This window comes from Triturus cristatus, chromosome 12, assembly GCF_964204655.1.
Source record: "Triturus cristatus chromosome 12, aTriCri1.1, whole genome shotgun sequence".
Lineage (NCBI taxonomy): Eukaryota > Metazoa > Chordata > Amphibia > Caudata > Salamandridae > Triturus > Triturus cristatus.
Genome location: NC_140595.1, coordinates 771,720,708 through 771,741,119, shown reverse-complemented (window position 1 = coordinate 771,741,119; position 20,412 = coordinate 771,720,708). Strand labels below are relative to the sequence as shown.

The window sequence follows — 20,412 nt, the reverse complement described above, 5'->3', positions numbered from 1 at the left end:
CCCTTGTAAAGTACGCTGAAGTGACTTTGGGTTTGGTTGTTTAAACATACTCGTTACGGAATTAGTTAATGATCGGTGTGGATGTGTTGTTAGTATTATCCTATATATATTAGTTACTGTTACTGATATTGTTGGTGTAGTTATTAGAAATGGGGAAAAATGCCCCTGAACAATCCCGTCCTAACACCAGGCAGAACAAATCTACTAATAACCCTCTTCCAAGTTTAACTGCCATAGACAGGATGCTACAAAAGACTATTGGGGTAGTTGCCACAGCAATAGAGAATACAGAAAGACGCCTCTCACTTCCTATTGGCTCTGCCCCACCTTTACTGCCTGTTAATTCATCTACAGTAATGGCCAATTCCTTTGATTCTATGCTAATGACATCATACGCCGGACTTCCAGGGGCAGATTAAAATCATGAGATACTTACTAATCACCACATCTTGCACTCGGATTTGTCCCCTTTGGCAAGCAGACTTTCTACTACACCTGTATTGCAGGCGCAGGATTTAAGTGTAGAACTCCCTCCTAATAATGATCCAACGGATCTTGAGGGTAATAATACTCAATTGTTGACTAACATTGTATGTTCGGACAGAATAAATGCTGAAAGCTCGTCTGTAAGAACTAGAGGGCAAAAAGCCAAAAGTAAACAAAATTACACCAATAAGGAGCAGCCTGTACATAAACATAGGGGTAAAGGCAGCCGAACACATGATAAAATGGCATTGAATTTGTTGGACCGAAAGGGGGAACAATGCGAAGGCCAGTCAAGTGTTATAGATGTTCAGCTTAATGAAAAGAAGATCGAGGTTAGCGACGAGGGTTTTTGGGAAAGAATGGAGACGCTGTTATCAACACTCTTAGGGCCAATTTGTGAGAAAATTAATGTTATTGAAGCTAGGGTAGGTCTAATTGAACAACATATAATACAAATTCCCTGCCTAACTAAGACTACTCAAGCCTTAACAGTCGCCCCCCCATCTGTATCCACTCTAAATAAGGTTGTGCCTGAATCTGTCCCATATACGACTGAGGGTGTGAAGGATAAGTCAAGGGGAACAGTTACACAACGAATAGCTCCAAATAACTTACCCAATATCATCAGTAATAATATTAGTCGTCGTATTGATGGTGGAAGATGTGGAGAAAGGGATAAAGCATTGATGGAAAATGGCGTTACTTTAACGGAAGGTAATGGGAAACAAGGGGACCAAACAACAGACCAGAACAAGGGCTTACGTCACTTAGAAGATTTTAAAGGTAACACCGTACCACCAGTAATAAATCTACCACCAGAATGTGGAGCATATGTCACAGTCCTTTGTAATGTTCCCAGATTACGGGAAGGGCAATTTGAAACTAATGAAACCCTCAAAAATAAAACCCTTGATTGTGGCTTTTCAACATTAGGCGCTGATCAGATTATACTTACACAAAGAGTGGGTTGGATAGGTCCTACAACGAAAACATTTGATGGGGACTGCATCATAGTTAATTTTAGGTCACCCTTCTGGGCTCATAAAACTTTGCTTAGGGCCCCTCAACCTTCTTGCTGGGAATTTAATACAACTTTATTGCCACTTGCCTATTTTTATAGACATTCGTTGGCAAATAACTCTGTCACTGACCACACGGCCTACCATCCCAGTAACACCTGGTTGCCCATAATATCGGTAACCCGTCCAGTGCGATCTCCTTTACCACTATATAATAGATTCCAGTGTTTGACCCAAATGGAGGATAATGATTGACACAAAAATATAGGGGGGACCACTGACTTGGGGAGGATGGTGAGTTCTAATTTACCAACAAGGCGAAGTGAAATAAGTAATACCCATTCCATATATATGGATCCCATTACGATGGGTAAGACAATTGTTACTAATAAGACTGGTAACTTAACCACTAGTACATCTGCAGAGCCTTCAACGAGTGTGGACGTGCCCACAAACCCTAATAATCCTAAAGGAGCAAAAATACAAGAAGGGTATACACTGACAACATGGAATATCGCAGGTCTCGGGAAAAAATTAGGTACGCCTTTTTGGCAGGATTTTATCACTTTCGGTAGCGATATAATGTGCTTACAAGAAACATGGAGCACAGACTATGTCGAAGGCTATACATCATATTGTTTAAATGCTACACCTTCCCTAATAGGTAGAGCAAAGGGTGGATTACTGATGCTTATTTCCACCAAATTGATTGGATGCAAAACTGTAAACTATTCATTTATTGGTAATCATAGTCAAGTTTTGCGACTATCGTTCCCAAAGGGCAAGGATTTGGTGTTAATTAACCATTATAATAATAACTTTCATAAAGATAGGGGAGCTCCTTTGGACCCATTGGAAAAAGAGATAGATAGGGTACTGAATATTTCCAATAAACTTGCGGTTATTTTGTGGGCAGGCGATTTTAATATCCAAGCGTGCCCCGCTACATATACTAACTCATGTGGCTTTATGAAGACCTATACTACTGCAGTGGGGTCCAAGGATGATATGCTACATTTTCCACATTGTGAATATGGTATGACCCTTAATACACTAATGGCAAAATTTGATCTTGAGCTGTTAGATTTTACTATGAGAAAGGGCCATATCAAATGTCCAACATTTACTGGTAGGAATGCAAATAGTAATATAGACCATATCTTAATTTCGAAGAATAGTCTTTATATGAACGTTTGGATATCAGAACAGGTGGTTAGTGACCATAATAGTATCTCTATAGTACTGTTGGCCTGGGGTAACAGATTGACTAATACTGCTAATACAATCTTAGATATCCTCCCTATTAGGCCGAATGGTATGAGAATTTAGTGGGATGGCGTGGACCCACATAAGATTTAATTGGATGTGGTCAGTACATGTAGAGACAGTATTAATTACTGTCTTAGCGAAGAGGCTACCCCTGAAATGTTATATATGGAATTTTCTAATATAAATAATGTAATTAGGAACATCCTAACTAGACATACTAAAGGTTTGAAACAAGATGGAAAGAAGTGGTTTGATTCTGAATGTACTGAGGTATTATTTAAATTAAAATCAGCACGAAGGACTAAGCCCCGTAATCAAATACTTGTCCGTAAGTTGCGAACCGATTATAAACAAGCTGTTTTGGCGCACAAAAAGGTGATGAGATCAGATGCCTGGGACAAATTAAGCATGGCAAGTGAAACCAACAACACAAAACCTTTTTGGGAAATTGTAAATAGCCCTTTTTTAAAGGATGATCATATTCCTGAACTGACGTCTTATGTTAATTGTACGGAATGGATTGAACACTTTTCTAACATTTTTTACCCGGATATGGTGTTTTTAAATTCTTTTTCATCCAATGATTTTACGTGGCCTACATTAGCATTATCAATTAGTGTTGAGGAGGTGCGGGTAGGGATAGAAAACAGCAAAGGGGGCAAAGCACCAGGACCGGACGGTGTCCCGATTGATTTATAGAAGGACGTAATGGACCTTTGGGCACCAATCCTTACAAGAATTTTTAATATTGCTGCCATGGGGAATTTCCCAACATCATGGGCCCAATCATTAATTGTTCCACTTTATAAAAAGGGTTCGCGCTCTGAAGCATGTAACTATCGCCCAATATCACTACTGGACTCTTCAATAAAAGTAATGAGTAGGGTGCTTTTAAAAAGACTGGAAACATGGGCCACAGGTTCAAAAATATTGACTCCAGTTCAGTATGGTTTTAGGAAGGGCCTAGGGACCATTGAACAATGTTTAAATCTGGACCTACTTATTAATAAATACACAGTGGTGAAAGGGGGTAATTTGTTTTTATGCTTCGCAGATCTGAGCAGTGCGTTTGATTTAGTGGACCACTCGCTCCTTTGGACAGTATTGCTCGAATCGGGGGCACCAAAGGAGATTGTGTTCTTTTTAGCAAGGATATATGAGAAACTTTCCTGCAGCGTACGATATGGGTCTACTGGTGAGCGAACCCCGTTCTTTGATGTGTGAAGAGGTATTAGACAAGGGTGTGTACTGGCACCTTTTTTATTCTCTCTTTTTGTTAATCAAATAGCCATGGTTTTAAATAACATCCCGGCTGATGCCCCCACAATTGATAATACTGTCGTGTCTGTATTGTTATATACGGACGATGCTGTTTTAATTTCACGTACCTCTTTAGGTCTCCAACGCCTTATTAATGCATTTACTGATTTCATTAACGGTAGGAAATTGTTAATTAATAAACTAAAGACATATACCATGATATGTGGCAAGAAATTAAAGTCACCGCGGTCTTTCTTTTTAGAAGGCTCGAAGATTCAAGCTGTTAAGACCTTTTGCTATTTAGGCATCAGCTTTGATGGTAATGGTAAATGGACTAATGAGCAAGAAAATATTACACATAAAGTGACTAGAAATACCAATGGCATATTTCGTTTTGCCGCGAAAATAGGGGACCATCGAATAAAAGATATGGTAACTATATATAACGCAAGATGTGTTTCGTCAGCCTTGTATGGAGCTGGATTATGGGGTTATTCCTCTACGGCCCAACTCCAAACAAATGAAAATAATTTCCTTAAACGGATGCTGTATGTCCCGGCCTCAGCATCAATTGACCTAATACATCAAGAAACTGGTCTTAAATATATATCAGATCTGGCTGCCTTACGCCCTTTATTATTATGGCGTTCAATTTGGCATAAAAAGGGAACTGAGTCCATAATTAAAGACTGCCTTAAGTTAGACTACTGCTCCCGCATTCCGTGGTTGAACTATATTATCCATTGGTATAACATACTATTCGATTCTATTATTTCTAAGGAGTCAGATTATGTAGTACCGTTCTCCAAAAAAGAAATAAAAGATTTGTTTCTGTTTTATAAGGGGGAAGAAAGAAATAAACTGCTTAGGATCCAAAAGACCTCTGTATTTTATAGGCAATTAAATCTTAAGAGTGGACTCCAGACATATTTGATGGACGTGTCCAGACAATCGCATCGATTTGTACTAGTACGTCTAAGGTTGGGCATTGCACACCATCTTGTATCCTTCCCTGTAATCGGGGCAGGTTCTAACTTAAAGTGCCCTTGTGATAATGTTTCCAAACAGAGTTGTTGTCATTTTTTGTTATTTTGTAAATTTTATGTATTTTTAAGGAAATTTTACTTGAAACCTATCCTTTTAAAATACAATATTCGTTTAACAGCAGATGCCACGAAATTATTATGTTCTCTTCAGAGTTCAGATGTTTGCTTCCATGTTGCACTTTTTATTTTGAAATGTAGAGCTGCTAGGAAATCTATAATAATATGAACATATGTGAAATTGTGTTTTGTTATGGCCAAATTTGCACTTATGCATGAGTCACTTTACTATAGCGAGCACTTTAATATATGTTGTACTGACATATGTTTGATTTTACTTTATTTCTAAATTGGTGTAATAATATGATGTTATGGCTAAATTTGCACTTAAGATTGTAATAAATAGCGGGTTTGGAGTGAGCCTGCACACCTGTTTTCGCGTTTTTGTACTTCCAATAAAGATTTAATTGAAGACTGAAGTGAAAAACTGGTTTAGCGTGCCTGCACGTGTGGGATGTGAGTCTGCATCCCAGGGTAAGACGTATTAGGAATGGGGGTCAGGGAAACCCTGGCATGCGTGCCGCACTGCTGGGGGACACTGAGGTCTCTTTGTGTTTAAGACTGATTAATCACTCTATTACCAACTTCTTAATGGTAGCGATACATACTATAAATACAAATAATCAAATTTTTCATTGTTGTCCACAACGAAGAAGAACCCAACCAAACGAGAAGTGTTTGTACTCAAATTTTCAGCCCAAGCTCATCAAATCAAATCCATCATCCTCAAACGATGGGACATCATTGAATCAGAAGCAGATTTTTCTGGTTTATTTCAGGAACCACCTATATTTGCTCATACTCGTTCTAAAAACTTGAAGGAGTTGCTTAAAATAAGATCCCACACAAGTATTACACAATTTTCAGGTATGAAAAAATGCCACAACTGTGGCCAGTGTGGCAATGTGATTACAGGCAACATTTTCACTCATACCCACACAGGCAAACCAATTCCTTTACATCACACTTCGGACTGCAACACAGAAGGGGTAATTTATGCCATTAAATGCCCCTGCGGCTTGGTATACGTCTGTAGAACCAGCCGCAGAATCAAAACAAGGATCATAGAACACAAGAGTCGAATTCGTAATAAGAACTTGAGTTCCTCCCTAGCAGCACATTGGGTACAAGCAAAACACACAATTCCACAACTCAGGTTCACAATCCTTGAATGCATTTGCTCATCTACTCACACAGACACCAACACAGTTTTAGCATGCAGAGAGACACACTGGATTAAGTTCCTGGGTACTGTGATCCCAGGAGGCCTTAATGATCATAACGAGATGTTATGTTTTGTTTAATTACTTAGTATTGTTCAAATCAGTTTCTTAAACTGAGATTCATGCATTTGTAAAGGATTTGCACACAGTACCCCTTCGCTTATTTCTAAATTTTTGTTTTGCATTTCACTCATTTTTTCTTTTCATTTCATCACCAAAAACTTTATAGCCACTTATCTAACAGGCACTTTCTTTTAACAAACACACGGGGCATCTGGTGACGCCCCTTCCATACAAAACGAGTCTGTTTTCTATTTCCATATTAGATGAACACGTCATCAAATACCTCTAACAGGCGTTACACGCCACGCCACCCACGCGAATCATTCGAAGGTTTCACTCGCACTTCGCAGACGTTCTCGCACAACGGACCTAGGTAAGACGCGGTTTTGCCCTCGCAACCCGTAACTTTTTACCGACTAATCTCTTGCTACCGATATAAACTCTAGTTCTAAAAATCTACATTTTACACTTCTACAGCCCGCACGATGCCCCATTAAAACAGGTTCACTGAGGCAGAGATATTGCATCCGCGATTGTATCGCTGGTAAGAGTACGCTTCCTGAGATCACTTCTCAACTTTTAATGGTCGTGCACTCCGGTTTTTAAGTTTATTTCCACGTGTTTATTTACAGATCATCACTTGTTAGCTGAATTCAGAGAGAAATACAATGCACTGATCGGTAAATATATCTCTGAACTCGGGTCACTCAGTCCGACATTCTAGCTCACACACGCGGTGCTCATATGGGAGTAATTTGGATCTAAAACACTTTGTTTTCGTATCGCTCTCACCCCTACTTAACACTTTACACGACAATTCTTTTTCAACAATAGATCCTTTTTCGCTCGAGCACTAGTTTGGTTTGGCAATCGGGTCTATTGATGTGCAAATCCTAATCACAGTACGTGTAAAAACTATAAACGCTTCTTTTCTCTGATACTTATGAGCTTTTTTCGATTGTTGTTTGTAGATCTGGAAGACGACGTTAAGGACAATATTATAAACACCCAGAGTTACATATTGTACTCATATATCCCCTGAAGAAGGGTTGTTACAGAACCCGAAATGCATTGGGAGTTATTTTCGTTTTTATGAGATTGTTGTTTGATGAAAGTATGTAACCGATTACAAAAATATGTGAATGTACAACATACTTTTTGATTCAACTTGTAGCCAACAAAATATATGATTTGACTAATGAAAAATTTGATTATTTGTATTTATAGTATGTATCACTACCATTAAGAAGTTGGCAATAGAGTGATTAATCAGTCTTAAACACAGAGACCTCAGTGTCCCCCAGCAGTGCGGCACGCAGGCCAGGGGTTCCCTGACCCCCATTCCTAAATTTGCACTTATGCACAAGTCACTTTATTGCAGTAAGGTGGAGCACTCTACTCTGTTGGAAATCAACGTTCATTGAGCACTTTAATATATGTAGTATTGACATTTGTTTGATTTTATCCTCAATTGATGTAATAATTGTTTATTTATTGATGTATTTATGATTAGTGTATCACCATTCCCTAGGAGATATTAGGGCCGGTTCAGGAATAACCTTTTTTAAACTGTTTAAGATTATGTGGAATAATATTTCATTGTATTTTATTGTTTAGCTTATATGGTTGTATTCATACAAACCGAAAAAAAGCTTTTGAACTGAACTGAGTTGAACAGATTGATGCCATTCACAGACAACTCAACCAAATCAGGATTTCCCAAGAGTCAGTGCCCAATATGTGCAATGGGTGTTGAGACAGCTCTGGGTTTAGACTCTGGAACTAGCTGAAGCTGATGTGATACTGCAAGCATTACTGTCCCTTGGGCGATGAACCTATCTCCGCATTATGCAAATGCATGGCAGAAAATAAAAGCAGCCACTTTTGGAATACTGATCAAAATGAGGCGCTGGAAGACCAAAAGTGTGCATAAGCATTCCTAGAGGCCAAACAAGTATCCCAAGATGTGAGAGTTTATTTTTATTTATTTATATAATTTATAAAGCGCAACTAATGCCGATAGGCGTCTTGGCGCTGTAGGAACCAATAAAAGTTGCTGAATTAGATGACCTCATCAGGTTTAGCCAGGGCCGGGTGCCTTACGTCTCCTGAGGGAACAACCAGGTCTTTAGGGCTTTTCTGAAAGTGAGTAGCGAGGGAGCAGCTTTCAGTGTCATTGGGAGACTGTTCCAGAGGACTGCTGTGGCCCTGAAGAAGCTCTTTCCACCCAAATTGGTTCTCCTGAAAGCGGGAACAATCAAGTTCATGGCGGAGCCTGAGTGTAGTGTCCTAGCTGGGATGTACCATTTGAGTTTTTCTCTGAAATGATCTGGTCCCAGGCCATGCAGTGCCTTATAGGCCAGGCAGAGGGTCTTAAACCTGCATCGTTGTTTAACCGTCAGCCAGTGCAGTTTCCTGAAGGCTCCTCTTGCCGATTCATGTTTGGGAATTTTGAGGAGGAACCGGGCAGCAGCGTTTTGCAGAGTCTGGAGCCTCTTTTCAAGACCCACTGCGAGAGTAAGATAGAGGCTGTTACAATAATATATCTTAGTAAGAACCAATGCGCTGACAGCCGTTCTCAGAAGTTCATGGGGCAGGAATCTTTCAGTCTTTTTTTATGAGCTTTAACGAAAAGAAGGAGGCTGATGTAATTTTGTTAACTTGGTCCCTGAACTTCAGTTCTTTATCTATCAACACGCCTAGATTTTTTACTTTGTTTACGGGTTTAGGAAGTGAGTTCAGTTCAGGTGGCCACCATTCCAGCATCCAGAGTGATGGGTTGTTACCAAAGAGGATGACCTCAGTTTTAGTGGCATTTCGTTTGAGGTAGTTGTAATCCATCCACTTACTTACATTGACCATGCAAGTTCTGAGTGCCATGCCTGAGTTGTATTCGGGCTTTGCCAGTGACACCACGATTTGGGTGTCATCGGCGTAGGACGTCAGGTGAAAGCCTGCACTTTTGATGATTGTCGCAAGTGGTGCCACATAAAGGTTAAAAAGTGTTGGGCTCAGTGATGATCCTTGAGTGACTCCGCAGGGCAAGGAGAAAGGCTTAGATGTAAAGTTGCCCTTTGACACAGTATGCTGTCTATTTACCAGGAAGGATTTGAGGAGATCTAATGCTGCATCCGCGATCCCTAGGCTGCGCATACAATCCACTGGAATATCGTGGCTAACCGCGTCAAAAGCCGCAGAAAGATCCAACAGGATAAAGGCCGCGATCCCTCTCCTGTCCAGGACTTCCTGGATCTCCTCTATAGCTGCTACCAAGGCCGATTCAGTACTTTGTTTTTTTCTGAAACCATGTTGTGTATCTTCCAGAAGCAGATTTTCCTCTAAGTACTCTGAGAGTTGCTGATTCATAACTTTGTCTGCCAGCTTGGCAGCAAAAGGGAGCCTCGAGATCGGGCGGTAGTTATTAGGATACAGTGCATTCAAGTTGTCCTTCTTTAGCAGAGGTAGAATGGATGCATGTTTCCAGTGTGTTGGGAAAGTTCTTCCCGCTAGCATTGAATTCAGTAGAAGGCCATGGTATTGTGCCACTTGTGCAGGAATCATGTGCATTATCTTAGGGGAACAGGGGTCTTGTGGTCAACGGAGTTGAATTGTTACAACATAAACGGTTGCATACAGGGTTTTTTTGTGCTTTATTTTAAAGTTTAGATAACCATAGAGAAAATAATGGCTTGTGGTTCATAGGCATGGCACAGATCAAACATGGTACGTAGGTAGCGTCGCCTGTGTTAGGAGACGTCCCCCTGAGTACAGCCGGAAAGCCACTTAGCGGGATATCGCAGGTCTGTTTAGAATTTGCACAGGAATGTAGACTCAAGTATTCACAAGAGTTTGTAAGGCTTTTATTCGTGGGACGCACAGAGATTTTCCCCTGACGAAGGGCCATGACTGCCCGATATGCATTGAGAGAAATGATTAAAATGTAATACAGATACATTTAAGATGGCACCATCGAGTTTCGATATGAAAAGTTGAATATCATCTCACGAATAAAAGCCTTACAATCTCTTGTGAATACTTGAGTCTACATTCCTGTGCAAATTCTAAACAGACCTGAGATATCCCGCTAACAGCAATCACAGCCAGTCATTCACAACTCCTCCACTAGCCACATACCTCAGTGAATAATCTATACGTTAAATAACGCTTACATTCTTTATCGTCTGCTGCGGACCCGCCTACAAGTCTGCTGGCGCACCCTCCCTCGCATCTGTAGGTGCCACCTCACTAGGTCGAGCCAGGAAAGCCTGATAGAGCCCCCATATATCTGTCAGACGGCTGCAGACAGGTAACAGTTTGCAATATGTATCCGAATGTGTGTTATAATACGCCACAAATGCGGTAGATCCCTTGGACCATGCAGTCAATAGTGGACAAACATACCCTGCGCTGCCCTATAATGTGCTTCCAGATCTGGAGCATTCAACCCACCCATGTCATAAGGCAAAGTCACCATGTCCCAGCTCAACCGCTGCTGCTTCTCGGGCCATGCCAATTGGAGCAAGAGGGTCCGTAAGTTGTCATACACTGCTCAGGGTAGGAGAACAGGGATATTCGCAAATAGGAAAAGAAAGCGGGGCAACACCACCATCTTGATGATGGCTATACGCCCAGTGAGTGATATCAGCAGCCTTATCTAGAGTTTGATGGCATCCGAGAGCTTCTGCACCGCTTTGCCATAATTATCCAGTAAAACCACAGACTGATCCGTGTGGACCTGTATCCCCAAATAACGAACCAAGTCCATTATCCATTGCAATGGGTATTCCAGCTGTACCGGCGTTGTGACTGCCATAAGCGGAAATATCAGGGACTTCTACCAGTAAATGCGCAAACCAGAATGCCTGCTGAACTGTACAATCTGACGCAGAACTGGGGATAGGTTATGTTCGGGATTGCGCACGTAGAGTAGAGTGTCATCTGCATATGCGGAGATGATCAGATTGTAGTGCGGAAATCGAAGCCTGTGTGCATGATATTCTTGGAGTGCGCAAGCCAGCGGCTCGGCCACCAGGGTGTACAATAATGGCTACAGGGGCAACCTTGTCTAGTACCCATCTTGATATCTATGGCACCTGTGACCATGCCGTTGACCCTGACAGGAGCCGTCGGCTTCATGTAGAGTACCAACACAAATTTAAAAAAGACATCTCCTACTCCGATATGTTTCAGTAATGCCAGCATAAATCCCCACTTTACCGAATCAAATGCTTGTTCAGCATCTGAAAATACAGCTGTGGTACGCACCTTCGGGTCTATACGGGAGATTACACCGAAGAGCGTCTGAAGATTGTAAGACAGGGATCAGCCGGGGACAAATCCAGCCTGCTCTGGGCCAGCCACGCCCATGAGTAATTGACCCAAACGATTGGCTAGGATTTTCGCCCAAAAATTCATGTCTACGTTCAATAATGACAGCGGCCTGTAGGATGAGCAGCAATCTGATGGCTTCAACAGTGTGACCAGCAGAGCCTCATGCATTGAGGACAACATACAACCTACATCACCATCTCTTTATATAAGGTGACCAGATGGGTGTTGAGTCTGTCCTGATATGCCTTATAGAAGGCCACCATCGGTCCGTCAGTACCAGGCGCTTTCCCATCCGGCATGTCCTTCAGTGCCGCCACTATCTCTGCAGGACATAAAGGGGCCATGAGGCGTTCCCCATGTGACACCATGAGCCAATTCATGATTATCATAGTCTGCTATGGCCTGGCCATCGTGGGACAATATAGGGGTCCGCATAATAATGGAGGAACCATTCCAATACCTATCCCTCCGTACACAGGGGCAACCCTTGCTGATCCCATACCACCAGAATTGTGGCATCCTCATGCTGAGGTCACAGGAGTGTCGCCAGCTTGGCATCCGGATGCTATCCCTCACCATATGCCATCTCTGTTACGTATTTCCCAAAGTTATTAACTTCACTTTGTGCCACTTTGGGATATTCCTCCATCTTGACCCTTATGTGCCCATGAGCCCTACTCTGCTGTCTTCCTGTGCCTCCACTTTAAATCCGCAATCTCCACCTCCAGTTGCGACAGCCGACCATGTAGTGACTGTAGCACACCGGCATGTTTGGAAATGGTGACCCCCCCTGGAAATAAACATTAAAGGCTTCCCACACCTTGGCAAATTTTTCAGCAGAACCAATATTTGTACTAAAATACTCATCTGTGGCTTGTACCAACTCGTCCCTAAACACTGCTTCCATAAGAGAGTATGGTGGGAACAGCCATTTAAATGCAGGAGGTCGTGGACTGTGTAGTTCTAACTCCAGCGACACCGGCAAGTGATCTGAGTAAGTGCGCTGCAGGACTTCACAGCGCTGTACTCGTGGCTCTAAACACCGAGACATCAACTAAAAGTCAATGCGTGTGTAGATGTTGTGCACAGTGCAGTAGTGGGTTTATTCCACCCCTGTGGAGAACTTATAAGGGCAGACATCCAGCAAGCTGCACTGGTCGGCAATCTCACTCAGGGCACGAGCCGCAGATGAGGGCTGCCGAATCGGTCCCCGGTAGCAATCCCGGTCTGGGCACAGCATACAATTGAAGTCACCACCCCACATCTGAGGAAAGTGAGCCAGCTAAGCGTGCAGAGTGTGGTAAAACTAACAATCGTTATAATTGTGACCATACACCCCCACCAATAGAACCACAATATCTTCCTTATAATGGCACACTACCACATATCTACCACTCAGGTCCATGCACACCTCTTGGATTTTAACACTGGAGCCCCTCCAAAACCATATCAGTACACCCATGGCGTGTGTGGTAAAGCCGACTGCACAGCAGACTCCTTGCCTGAGATGCTGAATTATTAACCTGCTCCCAGGTGGCAGTTGTGTTTCCTGCAGGACAGCCATGTCTCTGCTATACCTCTGTAAGTATGCCACCACTTTACGTACCTTCCGGCAATCATTTAGACCCCTGACATTCCAGGTAAGGAACATCAACAGTGAGGGGCTAGTGGTGCCCCTTGCTTCATCTTGCAGACCGTTCTCCATCAGAATGCAACACAAATCGCCAAGACAGACCATCTAATAAGGCACTCACGGTCTGGAACCAACGGCAATGCATGTTGAACAGTTATAATACATAAACTCCACCCCTCACCCACACTTTGAACCCCAGTAACAGACACACAGATACATTTTCCTCCCCAGTCCCACCCATTAACCAACCAACAGAACCCCAAACAAAACCAGGTGGTGCATACATGGGGAAATATGTAACCAAGCCAGTCACCCCCTGCCACTTTGTGTCACAGTGGGCCATACAACAAACATAGTGTGTGCCTCTCTCTCACAACCCCATTTGAATGTCTTATCCACTCATGCCACAAATTGGAAGCACAGCCATTCCACAGTAGCTGCAGGAGGCAGCTCAAAGGACCATTGTCCACTTACCCTTCGAAGGTAGTCCAGCACCAGTCCACGGAGACTTTGCCCCCAATACTGTGAGACACTACATCGTCCAATGTTTGTAGCCAAGAACCACCTGCTGCAAGAGAATCATAGTGAGATACCTCCTACCCAAAGGATACAGAGACTCGTAACCAGGGTAGGGAGCCATGGCTTATAGTACAGGTAGAGTTAATCCTGCTCCTCCAAGTCCTGGGATGCTGCAGCTTCCCCATCCTTCAATCTGGGCGAGCGCCACGGTGCCCAGGCTGTCCCACACCACTTAGGGAACTGCTGAAGTTGTTTGGGGGTCATCTAAAATAGTTGCCTTCCCGTCTACCATTACCCACAGACGTGCAGAATACAGCATGCTGTGCTACATTTGCAACTACTGCAGTTTGCGCTTGAATGGGATAAACTGCCTCCTGGGCCTGTTGCATGAAGTCCGGATAGAGCGATAGCTCAGCACCATTATAGCGCAGCACTTTAAGCTGACGAGCTGTGCAGAGCGCCACATCGCGGTCCCTGTTATTATAGAGCCCCACAATGATAAGACTAGGCCTCGCACCAGGCATGGGTCACAGTGCAAGGAAGCGATGGGTACGTTCTACCACAAAAATGTCTGAAAATGTTTCACGCCCCAGCAGATCAGTAAGGAGTTGCTCCACAAATCACTCCATATTGCCAACATTAGTGGATTCTGCCAGCCCCACAAATCTAAGGTTGTTGCATTGTGATCTGGCTTCAGGAACCTCTGCCTTAGCCTGCAATACGACAAGCACTTTAAAAATCTTTTTCTGAACCGTTGAGGCAGTGACCTGTTCATCCTTCACTTCTGAGCAATGTCTACCTACCATGTCTAGTCATTCTGCGTGTTTGTAGAGTTACTCTGACAAGCGATCCATGCAGATTGATACAGCGCCGATCATGCTGACTTTTTTGTTAGACTGTGCTGCATAGCAGCCAGGATCTGTCACAGCTTGCTGCCCGCCTCCGAGACGGTATCCTCTCGTCCAGTCTCCGACGTGGCCGTGCGATCGACACAGGCTTGAGGGGTCTTACGTATATCGAACTGCAATTTAGGTTGTGACTTGTTTGCTTTACCCATGGTGTAGGGTCTTCCTGCCAGGCCCACCTCACAGGGCATCCAACTCTTTTGAGATACTCAGGTGGCAGTCCAGAGGGCGGTCCTTGCAGTGGCACAGCCCTGCAGTAAGGGGAGAGTAGTCTGCACTGCCACAGGTCCAGCTGCATTTAGGAGCAAAACGTGAAATAAGGTCTGTGCCCAGCCAATCACCCCACACAGAGGCAGGCCTCCAGACAATGTTTCATGAGGACTCCCGGGGCTCCACATGCAGCACCCGGCACCACTAATGCAGGTCACCAGACACAGGGCAGTACTCCTCCCGAGGGCACCTCGATCTCACTAACACCGCCTCTTTTGCCTGAAAGATCCAATGTACATACTATGTCGAATCAGTGTCAATGCCAGCCAAGACTTGTCCCAGGGCACTTTACACTGAATAGATATGAGGCTAGAGGGTGCCCCTCTGTTTCAGGGCAATGGGCAGAGCAAGCAGCTGGCGCACCAGGCTGCCGCACTCACCTGGGCGGGAACCCCTGTCTCCTTCTCGCAATGGGGATGTGGCCTTATGGCTAGAGCATGCGACCTCGAATCTGGGGAACCCGGTTCGAGTCTCAGCAATGACGCTCCACATCCTGTGATTCTGGCCAAATCACTTAATTTCCCCGTGCCTAACCAAAATTAATGTGTCCATCTGTAATAAAACTGGTGCTCATGTAAAGCGCTCTGATACCTGATATCTTCGGGTTGAGTTTGTGCTATATAACACGCTAAAAAGCACACAAAAAACCTGCACCACGCTGCAGGGGATCCTGGGGTGTTACCCCAGCTCACAGATGTGTCAAAGTACAACTGTGCCCCCCGCTCCTCACGCAGGGTCCCTGATATCAGTGCAGGCATTCCTCCCTGCTCTGAAGAACTGGCAAGGTCCGGTTGGCCGCAGCTAAGCCTCGTTGCTATCCTCCGGGCCCGCCGTCTCCCAAACACCACTTCGCGGGCCTGGCCTTAGGGCTCCACAGCTCGCATCACCCCGTGACTGCACCGCACACCCCCTCCAGGGGTCGAACAGGACTCTCTGAGCTCCAAGATCCTCAGATGCTAGGCGTTCTCTTCAGAAGTGCCTCTCACAGTTACAGCGAGCTTCTGGGACCAGCCTCACAGTCTGCAGCAAGCGATCTGCCTGGGCCAGTCGCGGTGGGAACAGGTTTTTTTGGCTGCGGCTTGGACTCCGGCCGCGAGAGGCTACACATTTGTTTACGGCTGAAGAGGAACCAGGAAATGTTGGCAGCCATCTTGGGACTTCCAAGAAAAAAGAGGAAGAAAAAAATTGCACGGGGTAGAAATATCCAAACCATCTAATCCTGGTGGTGGGGTCCAACTGGTAACCCTCCAAGGCCCAAAAATGTTTAGTTTTTTCAATTTTGCTGTGACTTTGTGGAGGATCCGCGTGTCCACAGCAAAATTGTGGGGAAAAAAGCAAGCTTGGTTCCCGCACTGGCTTTTCATTTCCCCAGGTATATCAAGGAGAAGGGGGATCACATGTGCCCCCCCCCGGTCAATTTCGGCCCCAGGGACCCCATTCTCCTGGGCCTGGCTGATTTCATAAACTGGGAGGGGGCCATGTGTCCCCCTCTTACCGGTCCAAATACGGTTCCAGGGACCCCATCCTCAGGAGCACAGGCGATGTTTACAACGGGGAGGGGGCTGCGTGGCCACCCCTCCCGGGCTGATTTCAGCCCCAGGGACCCCATCCCCCAGGGCCTGGCTGTAGATAGGAAAGGGCCATTAATGGCCCTGGGCACCCCATCACCCAAGGCGGGCTCCTGTTATGCCCCGGTATGCCTACCGCCTGGACATAGTGTGCTTGATCTCGCTTGGCGGGAGCAAATTTAAAGCTGAAGAGGGCAGGGAAACAGATGAGAAAATTGCTCCCGCCTGCAGGGAGCAGTATTGCTTGCTGTTCCTTGTGGGCGGGAGCAATGCAGCTCCTGTTGGAGGCGGGGAACTGGCTGGGGCCGCGGGGGCATTTGGTCTCCCCCCACAGCCCTTAACAAAGAAGAAATGGGTGCCCTGGGTGGGCTCCAGGGCACCCATACTGTACTAGCCATGTCCAAGGGGATGGGGTCCCTGGGGCCAATATTGGCCCAGGGCGAGAGGCTGTGTGCCCCCCTTCCCCATCAGAACATGGCCGGGCCCAGGGAGATGGGGTCCCCCAAGCCGAAATTGGCTTGGGGGGCGCATGGCCCCCCTCCACAATTAATAAAAGAAGAGGCCTCGGAGATGGGGTCCCCAGGGCCAAAATTGGCCTGGAGACTGGGGCTGTCTGCCCCACTCCCATTTTATAAATATGACTGGACCCCGAGAGATGGGGTCCCCAGGGCCAGAAATTGGCCTGGTGACTGGGCTGCGTGCCTCCCTCCAAGGTTACAATAAGGCAGTGCCTTGGGAGATGGGGTTTCCAGGGCCGAAATATGGCCTGAGGAGGGGGCCACGTATCACACTCCCCTAGAAAAATGTGGTGGAGGATGGGATCCCGGGGCTGAAATCGGGCCGAGGAAGGCGGGCTACATGCCCCCCTCCCTTGTTGGATGCCTGTGGGAGGTTGGCCACAGGGCATGGCCTTTGGCCGTGCGTGGCGTAGGGTTGGCTGCATGTGGAGGTTGGCCGTAGTGCCTGGCTGAAGGCCAGACCTGTGGCCAATCCACAGCCGCACATAGCTGAAGGTGGTTGTTGTGCGGCGTTTGCTGTATGCGGGGGTTGGCCGCAGGGCCAGGCCCTGCGGCCAACCCCATGATGCACATGGCCTACGGCCAAGTGCGGCGTTGGTTTGGCTGCATGCAGGGGATTGGCCACAGGGCCTGGCCAACCCCTTCTGCATTAAAAAAAAAAAAACATAGAAATTCACTAAAAAAAACAAAAGTTACAAGAATGTTATAGTTAGGAAATAGAATTTAAAAACCTTGAAAATTTACTAAAATAAAAACCAAAGGTTACAGAGACGTTATAGTTAGATTCAGAATTTACACACACAAAACCTTAGAAATTCAGCAGCTATAGTTAAGGTTATCTCAGGAAACTATAACTCGTGCCCTAATATAACCATAACTCCCGCCCTTGCCATGCACTGCTAATTGCCACCCATATTATATCACTCATAACATCTTCTATGACGTCATTGATAATATCACTGCAACATTTGCTGTGAAAATATTGATGAGAAAACTGTGCATTGAGTTATAGTTATCTTAGGGCACGAGTTATAGTTTCTTGAGATAACTGTAGCTATGACTGCTGAATTTCTATGGGTCTGATGGCTTGGTGGACTAATTGCGTCCAGTGTAGGGGCCTGTATTCGACCTCATGGTCACAGGTTCAAATCCCAGCAGGTCCACTCAGCCTTTCATCCTTTTGAGGTCGATAAAATGAGTACCATTGATTTGGGTAACAATAAACTTCTGTTATTTAGCACCAAGATGGCCACGGGTGAACGTGTGCTTTACAAATACACCGGTTATGTTATGTTATAGTTTAGTGTGTGTAAATTCAGAACCTAACTATAACATCCCTGTAACTTGTGTTTTTGTGTGAAAAAAAAGTATTTATATTTACTACACTTACCTTAATTATACTTACCTTAAATGGACTTGGAATGCGTGGTAAAGGCATATGCGTGGTAATTTACAGTGCTGTAATGTTATACAACCGTCACCACCTGAAATCTTTTCTTTTTCTATTGTGAGATTGCCTGCCCTTCACCCCTCTGAATCATGGATGTGTGTGGGAACTCTTCCACAGTTACTCCAGGTATTTAGAAGATATTTACACGTGTAAACAAGGTCAAATATTATTGGTGAGTACTGCTTCTGAATATCTACAAAGATAAAACTCTCAGGAAATGCATTGCCATCCCAGTGGCCTTGCCCCTCCGGATTCCCTTATTCTCTCCCCTAACTCTAGCTGTGTCCTTACTGCTTGAGAAAATCTACTGTTCTGCCTGGACCGTAAGTGCCATATGCGGATATAAATATCTACAAATCTGATTTTGTTAATCAACATTCTTCTTTGACCTTTATCACTAAATGAGGGTTGCAACACTATGTGCCTGATATGAGTTTATTCCTTGTTAATCAGAAGACTAAACTTGGCAAAAACAAAAACCTAAGGATGCTAATCAGATATTCATTTCGCTATAAGATATCTGACTATCTTCCTATCCTTGCACCTTTAAGTCCTGATACGTATCTTTTTCTTTATTATTTTATGATTTAGTAGGTCGCTATGTCAAAAGGAATCAATCAGTTTTTCCTGGTGAAAGTGAGGACAGGAAGGGCTTTGGATCATTAATGCAGGGCAGTATGATGTATGCGTATGCCAACATACTGTTTGTAATGAATGTACATTTGTGGTTGCCCATTCCAGTAGCCAAGGATTGGAGTAGAATCACATGTCTGACTTTGTCTCCTGTGCAGGTGTGCAATGAGGAGACCATCAAGGAGATCCTCCAGCGATATCTGCCCTACAATAGCCACGCTGCCAGCTACACCTGGAAGTACAATGGTGTCAACCTGGACATGGACAAGACACTTGAGGAGAATGGGGTGCACGACGAAGACGAGGAGTTCGAGGAGCTCAGCATGGACGCCGACGAGTACATGCAGGCCCTGCACCTGTACTTCAACGACGACTTGACTGAGTTTTAGAAATCAATCGATGTGATTGGTTGCCAGCACAGTCATGATGCCTAGCTGGTGCAACAGAATACCAGATTGGTTTCTGTTCTTGGTTCAATTTTGTATTTTAAGGAAATCCTAAAGAAAAGGTTTACCTAAAAGATGCAAACAGGAATGTAAATGTACCACTGAACCTAGAGGTTCCACCCTTTCACTATCCAGCAATTCCTGTTACTTGAAAGATGGTGCCATAGAATAAGATTTTTCCAAAATAAATTCTCTCTCCCCCTCATTTATCTTCCTGCCTCACCCCTGTTGGCTACAGAGCATCCGCTTTTCGAACTTGAGGTCTACTGCTGCATATATATAGTAATTTTGCAGACTTCCAAATGTACAGTGACAACTTCTCAAGACTAACAATCTGAGGTGTTCTTATTTTATAACAAAAGATGGTATAAAGCTGGTGTGAAAATAGAACTCGCTTTTGCCCCACAAGCTAATAAATGGCAAGAACGGCAACTGTTATTATACACAAAAAGTTGTGACATCGTTATTGGAACTTCTTTCCCAACCCCTGCAGGGAGATGTCACTTTTAGTGTCAACACCACCAGACTCTTTAGGGGTTGCTCTTGTAAATTCATTGTGTGAATAATCATGTTTGTCATTTAATTGGTATTTTTTTGCTATAACATAGCATCTTAACAAGAAACACTATGATATTTATTACATTATGCACATGTGTTTGTGTTTTTAAAGGGGGGACCCAGCCTAAAAGCAACAAAACGTGTGAGATCAGATAGGA

At 44.4% G+C, this 20,412-nt stretch overlaps 1 protein-coding gene across 1 annotated transcript in view; it reads left to right on the top strand.

Moving 5' to 3' along the window:
* Nucleotides 1-19,899, top strand: part of CYB5D1 (cytochrome b5 domain containing 1) — a 38,473-nt gene extending 18,574 nt beyond the window's left edge. Inside the window, exon 4 of the mRNA XM_085639157.1 lies at nt 19,409-19,899. Coding sequence (XP_085495283.1) covers nt 19,409-19,639 — 231 coding nt within the window. The 3' untranslated portion in view covers nt 19,640-19,899. The remainder of the gene's footprint in view (nt 1-19,408) is intronic.
* The last annotated feature ends 513 nt before the right edge of the window (nt 19,900-20,412 follow it).